The 25,362-nt window shown below is 36.8% G+C and overlaps 1 protein-coding gene across 14 annotated transcripts in view; it reads right to left on the reverse strand.

The window, feature by feature from the left end:
- The window catches only part of KIF21A (kinesin family member 21A), a 94,342-nt gene extending 68,980 nt beyond the window's left edge, over window positions 1-25,362 (reverse strand). For all 14 annotated transcript variants that reach the window (XM_087969450.1, XM_026677635.2, XM_026677633.2 and 11 more), the window contains exon 1: window positions 24,677-25,362. In XM_087969450.1, coding sequence (XP_087825576.1) covers window positions 24,677-24,723 — 47 coding nt within the window. In that variant the 5' untranslated portion in view covers window positions 24,724-25,362. The remainder of the gene's footprint in view (window positions 1-24,676) is intronic.

A 25,362-nucleotide genomic window follows, 5' to 3' on the forward strand; every position in this document is an offset into this window, starting at 1 on the left:
GGGGGGGCCAGCACACATTGCCTTCTGGGTGCTGGCATGTGAGCGCACGCAAGTGTGCACACGCGCAGTTATCGGCATTGGAGCCAAAAATAGTTAGCCACCACTGGTATAGGGTCTCCTGCTTGTGCAGGGGGTTGGACTAGAAGACCTCCAAGGTCCCTTCCAACTCTGTTATTTTGTTACTACGCTATTTTGGGTCTTGTAGGAAATGACCAAAATAGTCATCTTTGAGATATATGAATTATTTCTGAATCAGGAATTAGATATTTGAAACTTCAAGCAAGTATTTTTCTGTTAGTAAAAAAGATGCAATATAAATATGCTATGTTAACTTGAACAAAGCCAACTGATTGAAAGCTACAAACATCTCAATGGCAAAATAAACCTTACACTCCCTACATGACAAACCAAACCATAGTTGTAAGTAATGTATAATCATATTGCCAATTAATCCCTTTTAGGTTACTCAAGCAAAACAAAAATACAGAACCAAACTAAAACTAAGGAGAAATTTTCTGACAGTGATAACAATTACCCAGTGGAACAGCTTGCACTTGTCCCAAACATACATGAGGAAACTGCAAAAATCATTTATGTCAATTATTTCAAATCGCAAAACATACTGACAAAAAAAAACAAATTTAAATTATGGAAGCCAATATAAACATGAGGATAATCTTAAACTGCAAGTGGTTCTATTCTACGAATCTCTTCCATAAAAAATAGTCATGGTTTATACTACCACTAAGTTGGGAGTGTTTTCTTAAAAAACTGTTCTAAGAAAAATCCCATATCCTGTTACACAGCTACATATTTGGTGTGGTAGACACTTGTCATGTAGACAACAAAGTTCTGCTTCTGAAAGCAGAAGCTGTCTTTATTACACTCCTACCATGCCCAAGGTAAATATAAGTTGACTTCTGACATCCCTCCTTTACTTAGAATAACATTCTGGCTATGAATAGTTACCACCACATTTAAGAAAGTTAACCCAGTCGTCACTTAGGTGCTATTTAAAATGTGACCTATTACTTTATTTGCTGTATGAACATGCCCTGCAAGTTTAAAACTTCACATTCTACTATATCCTAATATGTCATTCATGAAAATAATGTTTAAATGATCCAAGGGAGAGAAGGAGATATAAAAACGCAATGCTAAGTTTCAAACTGTGATATCTACCAGTGTTATTTGTCTTGTTGAACTGTTAAAGAATATAATAAGAAATGGCCAATGGAAGCAAAATAATTCTGCTGTAGAGCAGGGGTCCCCAAACCCTGAGCTGCAGTCCACTTGCACGAGCCCACGCATGAAACTCCATCTGCACAAACGGCGGGCGCACACATCTATCACTTGTGCAAATGAACCTGTATGTACTGACAAGTTTTCCTGCCACTTGTACAAATATTCCCCTTTCCCCCCTCACCAGGTCCCCAAGCCGGAAAGGTTGGGGACCACTGGTGTAGAGATGATCACAAACTTTACTATTAAAAATTAATTTTTGAGGGAGGTGAAAAGCATTTTTTCTGAAACATTCAACCAAGTCTTATCCAATAAGTAGATATGTTATTTATTTATTTAATATATTTATTAATTTATATGTCACCCATGTTATTACCCAAGTGACTCTGGAATACAGAATAAGATAAAACATTAAAAATAACAGGGGTTTTTAATCTCAACAACACAGTGATTTGCTAAGAATTGCAACGAAAAAGGTGATAAAATCCATCATCATTTAACTACATCACTTAGCAATGGAAAATCTGGTCCCAACTGTGGTCAAGGACTACATATATCTAGCAACCTGCACTGGACCACTGTGGTGGGTTTTAGTCTGACTTTTAGTGAACAAACTTCACCCTTGAGTGGATTTATTTGGGCTGATTATATAGAAAATGATAAATAGTCTAATGCACACCAAAACTAATGATTTCAATAATTTAACCAATGGCTAGGCCATCTATTATACAACTATAATTTAAACAAAGGCAAGGAGGAGTCTAAGCTAAGAAAAAAAAAATTATAAACTAACTCTTCTAAATGGCAAATAAGAAAGAGATAAATAATGATGCTAATGTAATTTGATTAAGAAAAAATATGGCTGTGAAATAATTGGATTTGTCTGGGAACAGTTCACATATGTTGCTCTGATGACTTTGGTTTAATAAGATTTATTCTCTTATTTTTGGATCTCTAACTGGGATGGTCTTTTCTTCCCATTAATTGAGTACACAAGGTTCTCTGGATGAATGTAGTATTCTCCTTTATAGTTTAAATTCATTTATTTTGAATCTCAGATCTTCATTAGTAGACAGTTGCTAACATTACTTGAAAAATAATGAAACTTGATTTTCTATTATTGTTTCCCCACATAATTCCTTGGCTATTTTATCCCAAGCCACCAGTACAATACAGATGGCATCCACTTAAGTCTGACAAGGTCTTTTGTTTGCTTGCCAGGGGGAAAAAAAAACAAGAAATGAGAAATTATGTGGCTTGGCTTTTAATTAAATAGATCTCTTTTTTTCAAAAAGCAACCCAACATTTTCTTTGAAACCACAAAATACATTAAATGCAAAGCTTGTGTAATATTTCTAGGTGAACATATCTTACTCTATTATCTAATTATTTTATTTCTGCTTACATGAACGTATTTTATAATAAATATTAATATAACGCATAGACAGTTGTGTGTGTTTTTGCCCATCGAGCATGTTTTACGTTATTTCCCTTTTTAGTATCTGCAAGAGTTATAGCAAGAAAACCACATACAAGTTTGGCCAACATCAACTCATGTCTCTCAATATTGCCTCTAGATTTCAGTACACATTAAATTAGGATTTTATTTATTTAGCTTATGGCATTAAATGGGAAATATCACTTCTACACAAACCCATTATTTCTGTTTGCTACTAGTGCTTTTTAAAATTTAAAAAGTGGTATTTTATCATACAGTAGAACCGGAATGGGAAATTCCAGTCACCCAGTTCTCTAGCATTCTTCACCATATAACTCCCACACAGGTGGGAGTTATAGTGCCAAATAGGGTGGCCTTCTGACTTTTTGCCCAATTTATCCTACCAAAATAAATTCTCCACCTTTGCCTTGCTTCAGGGCTCCTGTTTCATAACTTGAGGAATCTGAGTCACTTGAAAAACCTGTAGTAATACTTTCAGTGTTAACAGGAACATAAGAACTCATCACATCAGTTAATATTCAAGTTCGTGCATCAATCAATGAAGCTTGCCTGATAATTTAGAAATCTATGTCTCTTGTGTTTGGTCTTTAAAAAAAAACCCCCACCTGATCTACCAGCCCCCTTTATCAGGTTCTTATGCAGGCTCTGTCAATCTAGGAGACCAGTTTAAAGATCCATTTTTTTAAAAAAAAACTCCTAGGAGTTTGGCCTTGGGAGCTGCCCCAAGTTCTTTCAAGTTAGAACAGAAGCCAACAATCTCTGTTCCATTAGAATGCCAGGTGGAGAACAAAGGGCCATTTTTTTTATCCTCCCCGCTCCCCTTCTTGCTTTTACAATTGCTAACAAAAACTGGTAAACCAGAAAATAGTTTCAATTAAATCCTGCAAAACAAGATACAAACATATTGTTTTAAAGGAAATCTTACCATAAACATTCTGAAAACTTTTATCTGAATTTTGAAATGTACCCATGCTTCAAGTTAGCGTGGCACACAGGTAGATCTTGAGGGCTTGGTTGACTTTTAACAGCTGTTTTTCTTTGGGTGTTTGAGGGTTTTTAAAAATCTATATACCGGTATATAAAAGTGAAATACCACTCATGCATCATCTTCACAAAATCTCCAGAACAGTAAAGCCTACAAACTTGAAATTTGGCACATATGTTCCACTTGGCTTCTAGGTTCTCACTAAGAAAGGATTTTTCAAAATGAGCATTAGTATTTCCTATATTATTATTAACACCCTCTGATGCTAAGGAGTTCTACTCCCTCTCCCCACCTGAAAAGAAATCTGTTCCAAATGCAAAACACAAGCAGAGAAGAGGAGTTTCAGTTTTAGTTTCACAGCAGCAACCAGTTTTAGTACAGAACAGTTGAGCTAAGCCACGCCCAGGCTCCTTGTTGTCTCCTTCTTACTCACAGCAAATACTGTTTCCGTTTCCAACAGCCCTCAACTCTCTCACATACTGACAGGAAGCTAGCCAGATGAATACCGATGGATGCTGGTAGGCAGAGGCAGATTTTTTCCTCCTTATTTTCCTCCCCCAAAACTAAGCCCGACCACATAGTTTTGTAGCGAAGCATGGGTATCGAGCTAGTGTATATATAGATATTATTGTTGTTACACTACAATACCCAAATTCATAATATGGACAGCTTTATAAATTTCAATATTTTTTTAAAAAAACGTAACTTATATCAGTATAAAAGCTAAAATCTAGGTAAAAGAGGTCTGTGAAAATATTTACAGACGCCTCACATCCTGGACATAAACTTTTTCAACTCCTTCCCTCAAAACGATGCTATAGAGCTCTGCACACCAGAACAACTAGACACACGAACAGTTTTTTCCCGAAAGCCATCACTCTGCTAAACAAATAATTCCCTCAACACTGTCCAACTATTACAAAGTCTGCACTACTATTACGGTTAATCTTCTCATCACTCCTTATCTCCCTCCCCTCCCACTTGTGACTGTATGACGGTAACTTTGTCGCTTGTATCCTTACGATTTATATTGACTGTTTCCTAGTATGATTTGATTGCTTATTGTACCCTATGAGTATCATTAAGTGTCGTACCTTATGATTCTCGACTCTTGACAAATGTATCTTTTCTTTTATGTATACTGAGAGTATTTGCACCAAGACAAATTCCTTGTGTGTCCAATCACACTTGGCCAATAAACCTATTCTATTCTATTCTATTCTATTCTATTCTATTCTATTCTATTCTATTCTATTCTATTTTCTTTAACACTGTTGCTAAAACTCATAGATCAGCTGAAAACATCTTTTAAATGTTTGCATTCAATCTTTTAAAGCCAAACAACCTTTATATAGTATAGTGGGGAAGGGAGAGAGGGGAGATACAGTTGATGACAAACAAAAATAAACATTCTTCTAACAGAGTTGATTACCTTCTCTCTATCCTATCATCCTAGCAGAGGGACACAGCCAAAGTTGCATCAGCCTGCATCCCTTCCAAAGGTTCTCAGAGCAAGCCAAAACCAAAGAGGTCACATTCTCCCTTTGCTTACAATGTTTTATGTCCTACACTAATCTTTTGTGATTGATCAATGATCCAAACTTACTTTGGCAAGAACTCTACAAAAACATTCCTCAGCTGACTCAGTTTTTTTCCCCCCACCATAACTGTCTATTTCTATCAGTAATTGTTGTGTTGTCTTGAAAAATCCTCTTCTGTTGGGCACTTTCATTCGCTCTAGATTGCAAAACTTGTGAATTTCTAATGTATGACAATCAAATTATTGAAGCATTCTGAAAAGCACGTGTTAGCGACAAGCAACTCGACACTATTAGATTTACTCCAAAAGTTGCAGCAAATGCACCTTCCCCACTGAACTATTTAAAAAGCATCCAACCTACAGTCTTTCCAACTCTGTGCCTTCAGGTTAATTGGGACAATAAGTTGGCCTCACTTACTGACTGCCTTGTTCAGCGATTGTCTGACGTTATGATGCTGAAAAGTAATTTATGGCTGAGCTTCAAATTTGCAGTTGTCACAGCGTCCACACCGTTATGTGATTGCAATTCAGATTTTTGGCAGCCAGTATAGATTTATGACTTTTGCACTGTCCCACAGTCACGTGGTCACCATTTATGACTTTCACAGTCAGCTTCCAACAAGCAAAGCCAATGGGGGAAGCTAACAGGAAGTCACAGGTTCTGATCATCTGATATTAAAATATTTAAAAAAAAACATGGTTTGTTTAATGACTGCAGCGGAACTGATACTGTAAGTCAGGCAGAGTCACATATTTTACTTTTTATGACCATGTCACTTATTGACAGAATTGCTGATTACAATTATGGCCTGTAAATGAGGACTACCTGCATAATTTTTAGAGGTCCTTGGAAACATGCTGGTTGGTTAATGCTTCATTTTATATTGCAGTCCCAATTTACCTAGCAAGTAGTAGAGCCAAATGGGATGTTGGTTTGTTTCTGTGGTAAAGATATCAGAAATGACTCTTTGGGGCTATTCTGGTTTGCAAAAGTCTACACTAGGCTGTCCCATCCAACAGATAAAGATGCTATATAAATGTTATCAGTTATTATATTTCATTTTACTGAGGAATTACTTTTGCATAATTTCTGGGGGAAATTATTTGCTTACACACACACACACACAACTCTGACAGTCTCACCCTATTCCAGTTCATCATTCAAAGTGGTGATACTGATCTCATCTATCTAAAGTTTACTGCTGCTCCTTGGGGACAATGAAAGGTCCATTCCAGGCCAAAACTAGAAAAGAAAATAATTTTATTGGGTCAAAAGTAAGCTGGTTTATAACTTTCAGAAAAGAGAGAAAATGGATCCAAATGAAAACCTTTCACATTTTCTGCCAGCAGAAAATTACTAAATGCAAATTGCTTTTGGTCACTACATATTAATCTCTATAGAAATAAAGAAATGGGAAAGAAAGAATGCCCTTTAACATAAACACAGAATTTTGAATAAAGAGAATGACATATTACTGCCTTTATCAATTAAATAATAATTGATTTTAATTCTAACATGTTCTCATATTTGTCAGTCATTTCAGGACTAGTATCAACAACACAGAGATATTTTTTTTAGTCTTGTTCCACCTACAAATTGGTTAATACTTTCAACTCAGTGATCTTTAGCTTCCTCACATACCTGTATGATGCATATATGAATAAGCTTACAGGAAAACAGGGAAGGACAAAAAGAACATGTGAAGGAAAAGTTGCAAGACTCTGACATATTTCACTTAATGCATTTTTTACAAATGAGCCGTCAAAGTCATTTGAATGTGTATTTTATTAATGTATTTCTCTCCTTCCTTTACTACTTTTACAAATTATTCAAGGTGACGAATTTATTCAATACACCTTCTCCTATTGTCCCAACCCTGTAAGGTGGGCTAGGCTGAAAGCATGTGACTGGCCCAAGGTCACCCAGGTGGCTTTCATGGCTAAGGGCAGGACTAGAATTCCCAGTCTCTCACTTTCTAGCCTGGTGCCTTAACCACTGGACCGGGGGTCTTCAAACTTGACAGCTTTAAGACTTGTGGACTTCAACTCCCAGAATTCCTCCTCCAGCTATGTTAGTTCAGGAATGATGGCATTTTGATATATAAGAAACTTTTTAGCACTGGACTTGACTATTACAAAGCTGCTTTATACCACTGATTTAAACTATGATGATCTTTTCTGATTAGCACCAACTTTATCTATAAAATATTTAGACTGTTTTTCATCAAAACTCAACCCAAATTGGCTTTACCAACAAAAGAAGTCATATATGATAAAGATGAAACAATGCACTCTACATTGCAGGAAAAAAAACCAACTAAAAGTCTAGTAAGCTAGTAAGATTTTCTGTTGAAAAGATAACACGATTCTATGTCAAATATGACCTATGGATCTTTAGAAGCTATCCATTACAGTTCTTAGCCATTATGAAAGTTGCATTTTAGCATCATCCTGGGCATAGGGCAACTATATTTTAATTGCCAATTATAGGAACAATATCTGAGACACTGCATGTATGCTATCCTGTGCTGCTGTAATTATATTAAAAAGATGGTGGCTGTAATCTCGGGGCAGCTTATCAAAAATTCATAGAATATAACATGCAGCGACAATAATGAATGTACAGTAGATAATGACTACACCCTGTTATAATGCCAGGTTTTTTAGTTATAAAAAAAATCAAACCAAGATAAATCACTTTGGTTTTTACTTTTGATGATTTGGGTCATTGTCATGTTGAAAGGTGACGTTCATCTTCATCTTTGGCGTATTAGCCAAGAAGGTTTTGTTCCAAAATTGACTAATATTTGAAACTGTTCATAATTCCCTTCATAAGCCTCAGTTCCAGCTGAAGATCAGCAGCTAGAAAGCATAATGCCATGCCTTTTTGGCACACAGGGTATGTGTATCAAAGATCTGCACTGTGTACCAAAGGACCAGTGGTGGCGCAGTGGTTAGAATGCCGTATTGCAGGCTAACTCTGCCCACTGTCAGGAGTTCAATCTTGATCAGCTCAAGATTGACTCAACCTTCCATCTTTCCGAGGTCAGTAAAATGAGGGCCCATTTTGTTGGGGAAATATGCTGACTCTGTAAACCACTTAGAGTGCTGTAAAGCACTATGAAGCAGTATATAAATCTAAGTGCTATTGCTACCCTGTGTCTGAGTTTCACTAGGCTTACACAAGTTCAAGCTTGATCATTTTTCAAAATTTGGCAAGTCAATTTGAACAGACGTGCAAACCTTTGCACTAAGCTGGGTTGTGTCTGTCTGTTGACAGGAAGACCTTTGTTTTCACCCTTCACCTATTTTTCTGTCATTATTATCATGACATTTCAAAGACAAGGCAAAAACCCTGCATGAATATGACTACATTACAAAAAATTGCAAATTGTTGGTTATCCAAAATGATGTGCAAAATGTGAAAAACAAGAAAAGAAGCTTGTGGCATTTTCTCATTTATATCACTAAGAAAACTGGTTTTCACTTCAGGAAGTAATTTAAGAAACTAAAGATTCATACTGAATATGAAATTTACAATTACAGAATGGCAGTTCAGACATGAAGGTAATGGGTATTATATGCAGCTTATGCAAAACACCTGTACAGATCTAACAAAGATTCTATCTGTAGATGCATTTAATCTTTTGACAATTTGATATAATTTCTATGGTATTTATGCATTGAAATTAGTTCTCCAGAGCTGTGAATGTAAAATATTATACTAGTATTAATTCCATGTATTGCAGACTTCCAAAAATATCAAATAAAAAACTTTTTCAATTATTTATAAAAGTTGATAAATAGTAGAAAAACCACTGACAACGTACAATCTAAAAGAAATGTATATATGTATTAACTCAAAAGGAAAGTTTAACCAGTAGATTTTTAAAGAATAGCCAAATGCTCAGAAATCATTTACATTTCAGAACTGAGAACACACAAAAACACCCTAATTTCCAGTTAAACATTACTCTTAGTGCCTAAATGCTAGCTTAATGATAAAAGCTTACTCAATACTTTCACTTATATTTTAAATGTAAATTTCAAGCGTTCAATTCATTTGAATTAGATACACCTGTAAGAAAACATGAAACAAAACTGTAAATGATTCACAAGTTCTCTAATTGAGGCTGACATACCTGCAAATGGTATCCTACCAGCATGGAGGTTAACCAATAGCTTATCCTGTTTCTCCACATAATAATCCAATTTTTAAATACAACCTATTTTGCCCAATTTTCTCTGCATCCAAAAGTATCACAGGGCTCATAAAGCAATTGGAGTTTCTACCTTTAGTTTCCAACTATTTTTTTAATTGCCTCTTATGTGGCATAATTACATGCAGCACTCAATTTTATAATATATATTTCCCCACCTTCCATGTAAACCTCAAATATAGCTAAGAAATAATCTTTAGGAAGAGCTGCATCATACTCAATGAATTCTAAATCTATGATTTCTGATTTATAAATTTATGATCTATCACTTACAGCTTTTATGTACAGAGAGCTTATACACCAGACAAATTTCTTGTGTATCCAATCACACTTGGCCAATAAAGAATTCTATTCTATTCTATTCTATTCTATTCTATTCTATTCTATTCTATTCTATTCTATTCTATAGCTTGTCCTGACAGATTATCTTCTCCAATGCTTTTAATGTATTAAATATGTTTTCCAATGATATATACTAGGAATATTAGCATTTAACAAATATAAAACAATACACCTTAAATATTACAGGTTAAGCATAGGACATCATTTGTCTTTCTAAAGGCCAATGATATTTTTAATAGAGACTGTAATATATGTGAAATAAAGAACCTGCAGTCTTAGATAAAAAAATAATGCTAAGCAGAGTCATCCACAGGCAGCCACCAGAAATTACAAGAGCTATAATATTTATAATGTTTTAATGTGTTCCAGTGTACCCACAGAAAAAAAATGACAGTAAAGATTATCTATCTATAGTATCCCAGAAAGATACAGCCAAGCTTTTATTCTTTTGATAATATAATATCAAGGACATGACAGTGGAGTTAAACTGAACTCAATGGAGACTTACATTTAACCTTCATTTGCTTGCATGCAGAAACGTTCAAAATCAAACACTGTGCTCTCTGTTCAGAGAATAATAGTTAAAACATGGCAACTATATCAACTGAGAAATTGACATATGGCATTCAGGTTGAAGATGGTTAAAAAGTTCATGAAATTAGTTTCCTTTACAGTTATAATTTATTTAATATACAAACAAGGAACTTTCACTATTCCAAACTCTAGCACAATGTCTTACATTGCAGAGATAGACTATCTGTGTACTATATACATGGAATTTTTATGCTGAATTGTATAACATATAGGTTGATATTTTTAAGATCCATGTGCTATAAAGCTATTAATAGCCTCCATATTAATACCTCAGAAACTGGTTAATGAACTTACAACAATACTGTGTATCGTTTAGACACTATTGTAATGATATTGTTTACACAATGAATTGCTGCATTTATCAATAAGATATTGTAATTCATTATCTTGGAATCATTTACAATGCAGTGAAACTTGGCCAGGAAGTTTAGACACATGTAGTTCCATTAAATCAACACCAGTAGCATGTCACTGAGACAAAGTACCACAGGCATTTGAGAATATTGGAAATATGAAGTCAGGACAAAGCATAATAAGTGAATTAGGAAATAGCTTTTCCCCCCCAATTCCTTCCACACTAAAATGTGTTCTGTCCCTCATCTTTTAGACTCTCTTAAGCCAGTTCTCCTTCAAAGAATCTGCCCTCTGAAGAACATTCTCAGACAGGTTTTTAATACCTGGCTTTTTCCTCAGTTTCTAGTCTAGAGTGGAGTGTGAGCTCTCTGTGAGAGGTTTGATAAGTTCTTAATGGATGCTTGTTCCACAGGAATGATCTTTATTGTTCCTTTTCTCTTTGTGCTTGTTATTTGTTACTTGTGTTTTTAATGTTGTACACCAACCAGAATTGTTTAACAAGGTTAGCAAAAGTTTTTTCCCTTCCCTTCAATTATGCCCAATTCTCAAAGACTGCCTAAACAAGTCCCTGCAGTGTCCTTGGAAAAAAATTTCAGGAATTGTTTGTAATTGCCTCCCCCTGTAAGGCTGAAAGAAAGTGACTAGTCCAAGGTCATCCAGCCAACTTTGTGTCTAAGGCAGAACTAGAACAGTTTCTAGACTAATGCTTTAACTACCACAGCAAACTGGCTCTATTGGTGGCTTTACAAACAAATAATCAAGCCACTATTAAAGCTGTGGATGCAGTTTTAATTTTTGAGAATGTGGTATGTGTCAATTTACCAAATAACTGTCATCAGAATATAATCAAAACGAAGTGTTCTGATAAACATGTACATTCTGCTTCCTCTCAAATCCACCCTCCTTCATGATATTTTCTACTATTCCTGCTTTCTTTATCCTTTTTGTTGACAGATGGGGATACCGTACTGCCAGTTATATATTTAAGCTTTCTAAAGAGTCATTCTTGGAAATACAGTTAATGCCAGAGAATGTCAGTCTGCTTTGCTGAGAGCCAGTTTCCATTAAAAAAAAAAAAGATATTCTTTTGGAAACCAAAGAAACTGTCTAGGATCAAACTGGCTTCCCAAGCATCACATGTAGACTGGCACAACAATGATTGTCTCTAAGCCAATATTGATCTTGTAATTTCTTAAGAGTGAACCTTAACAAATGAAATAACTATAGATTTTTTTCCCAACTTTCCTAACAATTGATGGAAACCAATCAAGGAGAGAAACAACCTAGAACTAAAGAGAAATTTCCTAATGGTGAGAAACAATTAGCCAGTGGAATGGCTTGCCTTCAGAAGTTGTGGGAACCCCATTGCTGGAGGCTTTACAGACACTGGACAACCACTTGTCTGAAATGGTATAGGGTCTCCTGCTCCAGCAAGGGGTTGGTTTAGAAGACCTCCAAGGTCCCTTCCAACTCTTGTTATTCTATGTTCTAAAGCAGTGAAGAAACTAAATGTGGCGTAGAAAAACATAGACACAATTTTCAGCAGAAAGCATACATTCACTACGATTCACAATCAATATAATGGGTTTAATTTTTTCCACTTTTTGTTTAAAAACTGCAGATACAGAAACATGTGTTTTAATTACAGAATGAATGTAACAATGAGACAGGTCATTTCATAGATCCATGCTATGAATCTTGGCTTCTCTTGTGTCAAAACAGAAAATTTTATCCCCATAGTATTGAAGGGTTTTTGCAACCAAGCTCATAAAGAAACTTTTATTGATCAATTTTTGTTTCTCTTAGCATCCACCTGGATCAAGCAAGGGTCTTATACTCACACTCATGTAGGAAAGGCTAAGGTCCATCCAAATAAGAATTTTAGACTTCATTCAATTTCCTACTGCCATTTTTTTTAGTCCTATGCCTCCTATCAAATGTCTCTCTGAGTTTAGACCAGTTCTAGTTGTGCAACTACAGTATCAGCTTAAACTAACTTTTGCCTCTGGATATTTACCATATCTAACGTTATGAGGCAATTCCACTCCCAACAAAACTTCAATTACACATAGGCTACATCATGCAGGTTTACTAACCATACTTTCTGGATATCAGAGAAGACTAATTTGTCTTTCTGAGAACCTGATTATTATGAGTTCTAAAAAGATCACAATGCAATTTCTGTTTGTATTAGGGAGCGATCTCACCTTTCCCCTTACATGCAATTATAAAATTGCAGAAGAAATTTTATTCTGGCTCATTAATTGCCATATTATCAGCATTACTTGAGGGGGAATACTGGGACACCACCAGGCGTGTCAGCGCCCAAGGGCCACGAAGCAGGTAAAACTAAAACAATCGGTTATATGTGGCTATAGTCTCCATTCTGTTACTGTGTATAATGCGCTTATCAGATTAAATGTGGAGAAGGGCAAAGGAAGCTTGTGTGATTGGCCTATTGGCAGCGAGCCAGGCTCTACAATGCCAGTTTGTGAATGGTAATTCAATAAGTGCTAGGCTGCATTCATATTTATATATAATTTTTATTTTAGCCGGATGTTGTATTGATGTTGTGTTTCGTTTTCTTGTGGCTCATCACAGTAACACAATTTTAATTTTATCACTGTGATCATTACCCAAATTGGAATGTTCTGAAAGACTGTCGTTTTTACAATGTTGAGCTTAGAGAAATTTTTTTTAAAAAAATATAAATATAAATTAAAAATACAATCTAAGAAAGAAAATGATTTCTTAAATTTTAAACTTACTGACAGTCGCTAGTTCATCACTAATGAATTCCCTGCTACAATATGAATACAATTTTTATTGTAAAATGTTTAATCTCTCTCTCCCTCTCCCTCTCCCTCTCTCTCTCCCTCTCTCTCTCCCTCCCTCCCTCTCTCTCTCTCCCTCTCCCTCTCTCTCTCTCTGTATACTGCTTCCCAGGGGGCAAAGAGGCAACAAATTTTGGTAGGCAGGAAGATTAAAATGGGCCCTCCCTAGTAATTCATAGAGTATATCTTTATAGTTATGCAGCAGATCGTTGCTCTAGCTTCTGTCTATGGATGAACAACAATAAAGAAACTACTCAGAAGTAACTCCGTATATCATTCTTGGGGACTGACAGTATATCATATGGGTCAGTGAGCCATTCCAGCGTAGAAAACCTAATTGCCTTCTTTCAAATATATTAATTGATGAATTCAATATACCCTAAATACAATTTTTAATGAATCAACCTGAATTGCAGTTCTGTCAAAATCATGTAAATATTTTTATGGATAGGAATCCATTGATGGGACTTTATGGAAATTCCAGTTCTTTAGTCCAGGTTTGAAATATTCTAGAAATGTCAGCTTTAAAAATATTATTGACCTTTTGACAAAGACATGTTTTTATTCTGTCATAGTTAACTTATTTATTTACTGTATTAACATTGCATGATTAATTTTATTCTCAAATATCATGTATTTATAAGTGATTTTAAAAATGAGCACTTTAGCCTTATATTCTCCTTCTATCTTCCCCTCTTATAGATCTGGCAGTAAAAGTCAGTAATTATTAGATGATCCATGTTTAAATTCTCCTCATGACACTTTCGTCTATGAAAGACAGCAGTAAACAAAAAATAGGAAAAGGACTTCATTTTGTGTTAAGTACAGTTAACAGCACCTAAAAATGACAGCAATATAGGACCAGGAAAATATATGCCTCTTAATTCTATTTCCTATTAGGAAATTAGACTGTGCATTATCTTTAATCTGTATTGCTTTAAACTTGTTCCATAACAAAGTAGAATTACAAGTTTACCTGCAGTCATGTTGCAAAGCGTGGGAATAGTATGCAAAATAATAAAACGAATCCTTTTTCCCTAACAATCTAGTACAACCCAGGCTTAGTTTCATTATCAGCTGTTAATATGACACAGATAAAAGTCACAAGATGTTTAAAAATGTTTAGTAGAATCTGGAGAGTCAAGGGCACTAACCATGAAAAATAGCAGTCTTTACATTTTGATCTTTTCTGTCCAAGTTTTGTTTTGGTTAGAATAATATCCTATCGAGCAAGGGTTTAAAATATGCATTTCAGAATTAAGAAATTAATTCAGCTCTAATTTGGCCTTATCGCATTGTGCAAAGAGAAAAGTACCCAACAAATTACCTTCAACTCAATGACAGACACAGAATCTATTCCTTCTTGGAATGGAACAACTTGCTACAGCCAATTCACCACTGGACAACTCAATGCACGACAATTCAACAATTCAATTTAATTATTTAAAATCATTTTTAAAATATTTTAATTTTTGTCATTCATATTTCATTTTGTCCCTCCTTTGGCATCCTTTAATTTTTCTATTCCACTATTTCTTTTGACATTAGTGTAACTCTTGACCCATGGCGAGTTGTCACACGGTGAATTGGCCGTGGCGAGTTGTCCCTTGGAGAGTTGGCCACGGAAAGTCGGCCTCAGCAAATTGGCTGTGGCAACTTGACTGTGGCGAGTTGTCATAGACCTTTCCTTCTAGGTGTGTAACATTTGCAATGTACAAAAAAAGGGGCGGGGCCTATATTCTTCCATCATGATTATGCTTTCTGCATGTTGATTTTCCATATGCCTCTGTCACGCCCCAGTCGGAGTCTGAATCTGAGAGGGAAGATGAACAGCTGACAGAGAGCGGGAAAGTGGCTTCGTTGGCTGTGGAGGAAACTGGGATAGGACAAAGTCAGGCTGGGCAGAGCAGGGGAGAGGTAGAACAAGGGAGATGGGGTTCAGGTGAAGACCAAGGCCCACCCCCTCATCCTAGGGCATGCAGGGAAGAATGTGGGTTGTGTGGCTTACGAGGAAGGGCCTTGACTCCTTTCACAAGGCACACCTGGGGATGGATTTTAAAGGAGAGGCAGTTGGGAGGGAACAAACGCTGAATTTGTCTAGTATTGTTTAAGCATGTATTCCTGGCATTCCTCATGTCTGTATGAATTATTGTCATGCTTCTGTGTGCTTATCTGCCTTGCTGAATTATTGGACTCATTATTTTGCCCTGCTGGAGTGACTGATTGCAGCCATTTTGCTTACAGCATTTGGACTGGAGAATCTGCGGTCAGAGGCTGCTGTAGGTTCGTGGGACAGCTTTTCTCCAGGCCAGAGAGTAACCGGGATGTTGGGAACAAAGTTGGAGCAAATAAAGGGACTCATACCTATTTTCTGGCTGTGTTGCCTTTGTGCCACACCCCAGGTCATCACAGCCTCCCTGGCAAATATCACAGCTTTAATATAATGTCCCTCAGATGTCTAAATTGGAGTTTATGAAAATTATACCCCAATATAGTGTTGGGACTCTAGACTGGGGAAGACTGGAATTATGTTTTTGTCTGATCAGTTCTAGACCAAGAATCCTTACATAATTACATATTAGCTGTGAAATAGTACAATTGCTTAGTCTGTTCAAATACTGTTTAATGTCATTGCCATAGTGTCATTCTTGAAATCTAATTCTGCAGTTATTCATGAAATAATAACTCGCTTTCATTCAACAGATCTGTATCAATCTCTGAAAGAAGGCTAAAGATCAAGGATCAATCACAGTTGTTTTAAGTACCTGATTTTAAAAGGGCATGTTTTAATAGATATATTAAAGGGCGGGTTTCAAAACTGAATACAGGGAAGGCAAAAGAATAGTTTAGGTCTATGTAGGAGTATAAATCCAAACTTTACTATTAAACAGTAAGATTCATAACAATCGTGAAGTATAAGGGCAAAGAGAAAAGGTATGTCTAGGAAATATCTGAACTAAAGAAATACTAGGAGTATTGTATGAAACAGCTAAAGCAAAGTTTTTTTCCAATTTTACTTTAATTTTAGGCATGTTTCAGGGAAAATGACAAAAATCCTACTACTTCAGGCAGACGTGTCCACTAGTCAGCTGATTCTTCATAGAGATAAATAGGAATTTGTGTTCTGGTAACAGAAATTGCTAAGCGTGCTCTTCAACCCAACAACAAATGAATGCATCATAGACACATCTTGACAGATTAGCCACACCGTGTAATGATGCTAATCCCATATCAGATGGGATGGAATCAAGAAGGTAACATCCCACACTCTGCAGTGTTTTGGATTAGAAAGCAACGTCTTTCAGAGGATGTGGGGTTACTGTAATGCATTATCCAAAGGTATCTTTTTCCGGGATCATGCACAAGCTATGAAATATTTAACCTGTTCCTTTTTTAGGCAAGCAACATTATGCAAAACATAGGAAGACCATGAATGTACAAAATAACAGATTAAAGAATATATAATCTAACTAAATTTAAACACTTACAGCATATCTTTTTATTACACAGGCTTATACCCACGGCCATTGCATTAACTTATTTTTATGTTTTATGAGACATGACCAATTCTTAATCTGTGTAATCAAATGGGCAGAAGTAATAAGTGCTGTAATAAATGCTCATTTTCACTTCTTTCAACATTCACAACAGACAACTTAATGCCTCTAAGTTTTCAATTAGCAGTCTTTAAATTTGTCCACCCATTTTCTTTTAAGCATTGTAACTAAGAAATAAACATTATTCTCCTTGCTTTAATTTTTCACCATTTAAGTTTACCTTGTAACTGTTCACTCCCGCTTACCATCAAACGTAACTATCACAGTCTTTGATAAATTTCAGGTCCCTATTCTGTGTTACATTGTATAAGCTACCATCCATGTCAACTATTCACCTTTTCAGTCAACAAATATCACTTGTATACAAAAGTACAGACAGATATACATCACCAACCAACACACTTTTAATGTCACTCTATAAATTTCTCCATCGATACATTGCACATATAAGGCGGAATCACATTTCCTTGTTTCACTCCCTATGGGAAGTTGAGCCAGTTGCTAAACTTTCCACTTCTTTACATGCATGATTTGTAGGCAGGTTTGTCTACAATTCTGGACTTTTTTCGGAAAAGGGACAGTTGGTTTAAAGAATCTGTGACAGTTCATGCCCATGGAGTCCAAGCACTTTTTGCCATCAAGTGCTGCACAGCCTGTGATCTATTTATCTACAGCAGCCCTTGCAAGATATAGAGTTTCCTTCAACTCAGCGAGGCATTCCTAAAATGTTCTTTTTCTAATTATTCCGTTCAGCCAACTCCAATTTAATGCAGGTAGTCCTCAACATACATCCACAATTCAGCCCAAAATTTATATTGCTAAGTGAGAAACTTGTTAAGCAAGTTTTGCCCCATTTTACAACTTTTCTTACCAAATTTGTTAAGTGAATCACTGCAGTTGTTAAATTAGTAACACAGTTGTCAAATGAATCTGGTTTCCCCATTCATTTTGCTTTTCAGAAGGTTGCAAAAGGTGATCTCATGACCTTGGGACATTGCAACCATCATAAATGTGAACATCTGAATGTAAATCACATGACCATGGGGATTCTGCAAACAATAAGTATGAAAAATGGTCATAAGCCACTTTTTTCACTGCCGCTGTAACTTCAAGTGGTCACTAAGCAAACTATTGTAAGTCGACGACTTATAGTTAATATGCTTCTACCCATGAATGGTAGACCAGCCCTTTGCCCTCTAAGGCAATAGCCCCCAACCTTCTGGGCACCAAGGACCAGTTTATAGAGAGAGAGGTTTTTCTGTGTATCAGAGGGGTCATGGTTTTGCATGCTGCCTGCATCCCGCAGATGGGGCTTTGCTTGTTTGCGTGGACCAGTTTCTGGCATGCCACGGACCAGTGGCGGTCCATGGACCAGGGATTGATGACCCCTGTTCTAGGGTACCAGAGTTCTTCCTATCTCTGGAAGTACAGGTAGTCCTTCCTTACTAATTGATTTGTGCAGTGATCATTTGATATTACAACAAGAGGTCCTTAGTGCTCTCTGAGCTTAGTGGTTTTCTTGCAGAGATTTCATTACACAAACTAGATAATGTCATCAGTGCTAGTCTGTATTATATAGTTTGGGTAATGAAACATCTGCAAGAAAACCACCAAGCTCAGAGAGCAGCAAGGACTCCTCACTTTAACCTTAAGCTACAAATATTCTCCTTTACTGATATTACAACAGTTTTTAAAAATTACAATCAATCCTTGAATTTAGAGTTGTCCCAGCATTCCACAGTCACATCTGCGCACTTCGCAACCAGCTTGCAACAAGTAATGTTAGTGGAGAAGGCAGAAGTAAAATCTTAAATTGCAATCATGTGATTTCCCCCCCCCCCCCCCTTGTTTAGTAACTGCACTGTTTCCCCTTAATGATCCCAGGGCAAGATAGATGGTAAGCCCATTGCAGTCATATGATTTTCCTTTTAGCAACAGTTTTAGCAACAGAGTTGCCAGTCCCAATTCTGGTCATTGATCAAGGACTATTTGTTCATCTTTTACATGATATTTATTCCCATTTATTAATCTAGTCAAAATATGGAAAGGAAAAGACAATTAAACTGCAAAAATCCTCGAATCAAATGTAAAGAGGAAAAGAACAGAAATTGCAGCAAAGAGTTCCATCCCGCATCATAATTACGGTGCTGTTTTAATATTAAATTACTGAGTCATTCAGTTTCTACTGAAAAAAATGTAGTCTGTCTTTACATAAATTACATTGACATTTTCATTCTCTAATATACTGTAGCTTGGTTTGTTGTGACAAGAGTCTAAATAAGGCTGGGAGGAACTTTTATGAATCAATGAAATAGTAACAATAACCTATTATTCTACAGTATATACTTCAATAAACTAATCAGTTGAAAAATGCTCAGTGTGCGTCACATGAATATACCCTTCAAAGTGTGTATAGGTACAAGATAGCAAAGGTAAAGGCTGAAGTGGTAGAAAAATTCATTTTAATGAAACACTCATGTTTGCTTGCATAACATTAAAAACTAGAATGGGATAATCCAAATTACAATTTGTATCCTAAAGTCAAAAGAACTATTAGTAAATACAATACAGATGTCTTCCTTTGTAAGTTAAAATTCAAGTAATATTACACATATGGACTAATTATCAAGTATTTCTTAAATGTTTGATGCCAAAATTAAACTAGCAACTTTTCTGACATTCAAGCAATCCTCATTACTACTGAATGTCTAAAACTTTGTTGTGGAATTTACAATATATTGTTGGGTGACCGAAGCTGAAATCCTAGACAAAGTTACGAAGATGCAGATAGATACAGAGATATGCACTCTTTTGTATCTGCTAGAAATTTGTCATAATAAAAAGTACATGGAACTTGTCTGGGTGCTAATATCTGCACCTTTTAAAAAGTGATTGAAAAATTACTGAATTATCTGCAGCCTGCTTATAATTGCAATATATAAAAAGCAAAAATAATTTATAAAACTATGATGTTGAGGGGGATAATTATCAATTAGGACATGAATTTAAAATGTAACAAAGAAATGTAATGCAATCTAGAGGATAAGAATAGGAAGCAGGCAAATAATAAATGGAAAATGTATGAATGATGAGAAATCATTTCATACACAAATGGATGAAAATGTGATTAATGTGATAAGTAGTCAAAAAGATGGGCAATATAAGTACCCCAAAACAAATTAAATATTTGAGCTGAAGAAAACTGAGAACAATTACAATGTTAACAAAGGGCTCTCTTGTTTCATAATGGACACATGATACCAGATGTAGCTTTTTTGTAATAAAACTCACAAAGAGATCTTTATCATTTTTTTAATGAAAAAAAAATGAAATGTTTTCATACGTAGGAGTGTGGCACTCTAAAGCTAAATATTTCATCTTAGAGTTTATTCAACATGCAGATGCACTTCTACTTCCCTTCCCCGAGATTTCTCTTCATTGGACAAGAGAGGAAGCCATTAATAAAACATTTCATTGATTCATGGCAAGAATGGCCAGTCATAAAATTCATCAAATTTTATTATTTAACTGTATTAATAAAGAGCTATCTGGAAGAAATACCAATAGTACATTTGAATATGATTGCAGTTCTATTTGTTTCTCTGTATTTGCAAGTATTTAAATGTCAGTAAATATATCCCCAAACTTTGTTATGCTACCTTGGCATAATGAAGCATCAAAAGAAATGTTTCAGTTTTCCCAATTATTACAACCCTAAAACTATCATCTTGTACACCTACTTCCACATACAACAAGTAGACCCATCTAATGAATTTACTTGGATCATAGCCTAGATATACTGCTCCAATACTAGCAGCAAGAAACAAAGGTTATTAAAAGTATCTTATGTCATGGAGTTAGCACAGTTACCCTGTTACAGACACATTTTGGTTTATATTAAGAATGCTGGATTGTGCTGGTTCATAATTGCAATATAGGTTTTCATATTTTAAGAATGCTGGATTATTTTAGTCTTATTTCTTACAATAGCTAAGTGCATTAGAATTAGCCGGTGAAAAAATTCTAAGTAAACAGTAGAATCCAACACCTTTTAAACCAAAAGTCACATCACATCAGTCCTATTCTAATTTTTTCTTTAAAAAATTATCTGTTTTTTGAAGACTATGATCTGTTTTTTGAAGAATTGAAGACTATGAAATGGAAGCACAAAACAATTTGTAAACCAACCAGCTCACTGTATGTACATATATGGAAGATAACTTGATGTTTTTATGTTTTGTTTGTTTATGTTTATTTTAAAAACCAATAAAAATTTATATATAAAAATAAATAAATAAAATTAAATTTTAAAAAATTATCTGTCCTCTACATGAGGTTCCCATTGACATCCCAGTGTTTTGGAAGGCTGTGATTGGCTGGAATTTTATACTCTATAACTATCATTAAATGTTGTACCTTATGATTCTTGACAAAATGTATCTTTTCTTTTTATGTACACTGAGAGCATTTGACAAGACAAATTCCTTGTGTGTCCAATCACACTTGGCCAATAAAGAATTCTATTCTATTCTATTCTATTCTATTCTATTCTATTCTATTCTATTCTAGAATGATTATAGATCCTTATGTGTACTGTATGTAGGTTTTGCCCATTTTTGTCTGCTTTTGCTCCTTTATTATATTGTTTTGTCATTTTTCCCTTGGATTTTTATTTTATTTTATTTATTTTGTGAACCATCAAAGTTGTTGGGAGTCAATAGTGCAAAAATTGTATTATTATTAACAACATGCATGTCTGATTAGACAAAAAAGTATTAAGTCTTCTGGAATGAACAAATTGGTTACACGGTTCAATGAATGCTAGTCATATCAAATGGAAAAGAGATATTTTGCAAAATTTCTTGTACATGAACACTGACTATATATACTGTTTCTTACAGCCTCCACCCTGGTATAAAAATCTTGAGCTTCTTAGTGACGATATAATCCTCTTTGGAACATTTCAAATGCATTCACTCTAAGGATAAAAATCTATCATCCTGTATCAAGCTCATGTATTTCCTTTAGCATCCTACCTAGTTACAGAATGAGTAACATCTTTTTTGGGCCCTCAGATAAATGCACGTGAGTTCAGTGCCAAGACAAACGTGACACTGTCACATCACTTTGGGAAAAAATAAATGCTTACAGAATCCTCTGAGTTTCATTTCACAGTTCATTGGGCGTTGCCCTTTCATGCAGAAGAAATGTTGCCAAACTCCTTTGCAATGAAAGCATTATCAAAAGTCAGTAGCGTTATCATGATAATTCTTCAACATTCATCACATCCAACTTTTTAGGCAATTCCATGGATGTTTGGGTATGATACCACAATGAAAATTAAATCTGTGACTTGCAGCAGAATGACTCTATTATGGTAACAAATCCACCCCAACAACTCATTTTAATTCATGTTTTGATTATTTCACATGATAAAAATATAGATAAAAGGGTTGTGTCTTGTAAACAAGTTATTACTTCTACTAAGATTACACAAAAACTGCAAGTGCTTAAGATGTATGTACTGTAATGCAAAAAAGAATGAATCAGGTCAGGCAATGCTATGCAAGCATTTGGGAATAACACCATGGCCATAAAACTGACATGGCACTGCAGAGGTCTTGGTAAATAAAACATTTGCTGCAATGCCCTGAAAACTTTTAGCAACCAATACATTTGTTCTGCTCTCAGTTCATTTACTTGTCTTTCTCAACTAAGATTTTCAAATATTGAGTGAAGAAGAATGATATGTTTGGGCTAGATATTCATCCAACCTCAAATCTTGCAAATCTGAAATAAAAAATGATGTAAATCAGGGGTGTCAAACTCAAGGGTGCTTAGATTTAGCACTTGGAGCTACCCTGGAAACAGTGAAGGATCGGCTCACAGTGCCTCTGCCAGCAAAAATGGAGCTCGGGCCGCATGCGGCCCTCACCAGCTCAGTTTTCCCTGGCAGAGGGTTGCAGGAGGCCGTCGCAGCCAAAAACCTAGCTCGGAAGCCCATTTTCACTGGCAGAGCGCTCAGGCCATCACAGGATCCCCCGAGTGATGTCAAGCTGGCCACGCCCACCCAAGCCACACCGGGCCCCGAGGTCAAACACAACCCTTGTGCGGCCCTCAATGAAATCGAGTTTGGCACCCCTGGTGTAATACCTTCCTTCAGAAATAAACCATTCAACTTGAATGCATCTGACAATTACCAAGGAAGGGGATAAGTCTGAACCTTGTGTCTTATTGAATTTCCTAATAGGTATCAGCCAATATTATATCCAGATGTAACTGAAGAATCTACAATTAAATATTCCACAATTTCATTTGTTAAAAATTGAACAATGAAATATTAGCAAGAAAAAAAATCTGTTTAGTTTTTGGAACGTAGGTAAGGGAGGAAATTGTTGACATAAGTCTACTTGATGGGCAAGCTCTACTATAAACACACCATTAATTTCTAGTGCAGATGAATGATGTTGCAATTTTCCATCATGAATAAAAATACTGACATGCTCCTCCCTGGTATTTTTGCAGTTTCAACTACCAATCCGGTTAAAGCCAATTTACTAGCACAGGCCTGTAAGAACAGCCACATCACTAGATCTTCAAAGTCCCTTGAATGCAATTCAGTGCGGTGTACAATGTACACTGTACATGGAGAGTAACATGGAGCGGAAGAGCAAGTGTAAAATAGGAATATACTACCCCTTTGTTTGCATTTCTGCAGACAAGGCCCCAAATTTAAATTCCTCCCTTTTCCCCAGCTGTACAAACCTCCCTGTGAGGGCAAACCTAAAAAAGTATCCCTCCCCAAATTCCTCAGGCAGAGCAAATACACCTTCTAACCTCCAAATACACAATATATAAAGGAAACTAAATGCCTTCCTAGTAAGGTTTACAGATCTGGATTATAAATTTCCAGACTATCACTAGAAGGCAGCCAAAAAAATATATCAATTTTTTCTTCCTTCCCCTCAAAAGCGTCCGGATTTATTTATTTTTAACAGTCCCGATAACCACCTACAAGGAAAGTAAGCCACAATTTGGAGGAACGGGGGCAGCTTTCCTTGACAGAGAAGCCCTTCCTTGCACCATCCTAGTTCTCGGTTGTTGTTGTTGTTTTAATAAAGGGCGCACGACTTCCAAGATTTTGGATTGAAATGTTTTCAACTCTCCTCCTTGCAAGACGGTCTCTTCTTCTCCTCCTCTTCCTCCTCCCAATCCTCCCTTGGCAGGCCGTTAGGTAAGCCAAGGAGCGCCGCGCCGGACAAAGGTAAATTTCACGGGAACCCGCAGAGAGGAAGATTCAACACCTTTCAACCGACTTCTCCGTCTCCCTCCCCTCGCAGGCCTGCCTCAGAAAAGCCCGACTCCCCTCCTTCGCCCACCTGGGACCCCAGTTCGGCCTTTACATACATACATACATACATACATGCATGCATGCATGCATACACACCCCTCCTTTTTTTGTGTGTGTAACCTCCCGCTGCTAAGAAGACCCTTGCAGGTATAAAAAGCCCCGAGAGGCTCAGAGCCCTTCCACCCGCAGGCGCCTCACCTGACGGCGACGCGGACGGAGCTCTCGTCTGGGCCGGTCGTCGACATGGTTCAAAAAGGCTGAAGCCAAGCAAACGCTCGGAGGAGCATTCAGTCCAAGCAGATTTTTTTTCGGGGGAGGAGACCCGTAAATCCAAACAGGTGGGGGAGAGAGAAGGTGGGGTGTCTTGTAACGTGCACACCCACACTCGAAGAGAAGCGCTCTCAAGGAGCCGGGTTGCTGCTGCTGCTGCTGCTCCTGCTGCTGCTGCAGCGACGGTGGCGGCTTTTGCCTTCGCTTCACCTCCTCCTCCTCCTCCTCCCCCCCTGCCACCACCACCACCTTCGGCTCTCTCCAGCCATTTTAGGTGATCGCCTGAATGAATAGGTGTAGCGGCGGCGAGAGCTTGTCGTACTCCGCCCACTCCGGCGCTTTATAGCGCTTGGAGTAACCGAGGAGCCGGGCGTCCGCCTCGGGATTTCTGCAAAGCCGTCGCCGATGATGATGCGCACCGGTGGCGGCAGCCGCACCAGGGAAGTGCGAGCGGTCGGCGGCTCTCGCCCAGCCGCCGCTTCAGCTTCTCTCCAGAAGCCGCAGTGCGAAACGAAGCCCCTCCTCTTGCCGCCGCCGCCGCCTCAGTTTGCTCGCTTTGCGGCGCCCCGGCGAGCTCGGCCATCACCGTCGACGGCGCTGTGGCTCCTCCTGGC

Source organism: Notechis scutatus, chromosome 6, assembly GCF_049901735.1.
Source record: "Notechis scutatus isolate UNSWTSFEM ecotype Mainland chromosome 6, rNotScu1.2, whole genome shotgun sequence".
In the NCBI taxonomy this organism is placed as follows: Eukaryota; Metazoa; Chordata; class Lepidosauria; order Squamata; family Elapidae; genus Notechis; species Notechis scutatus.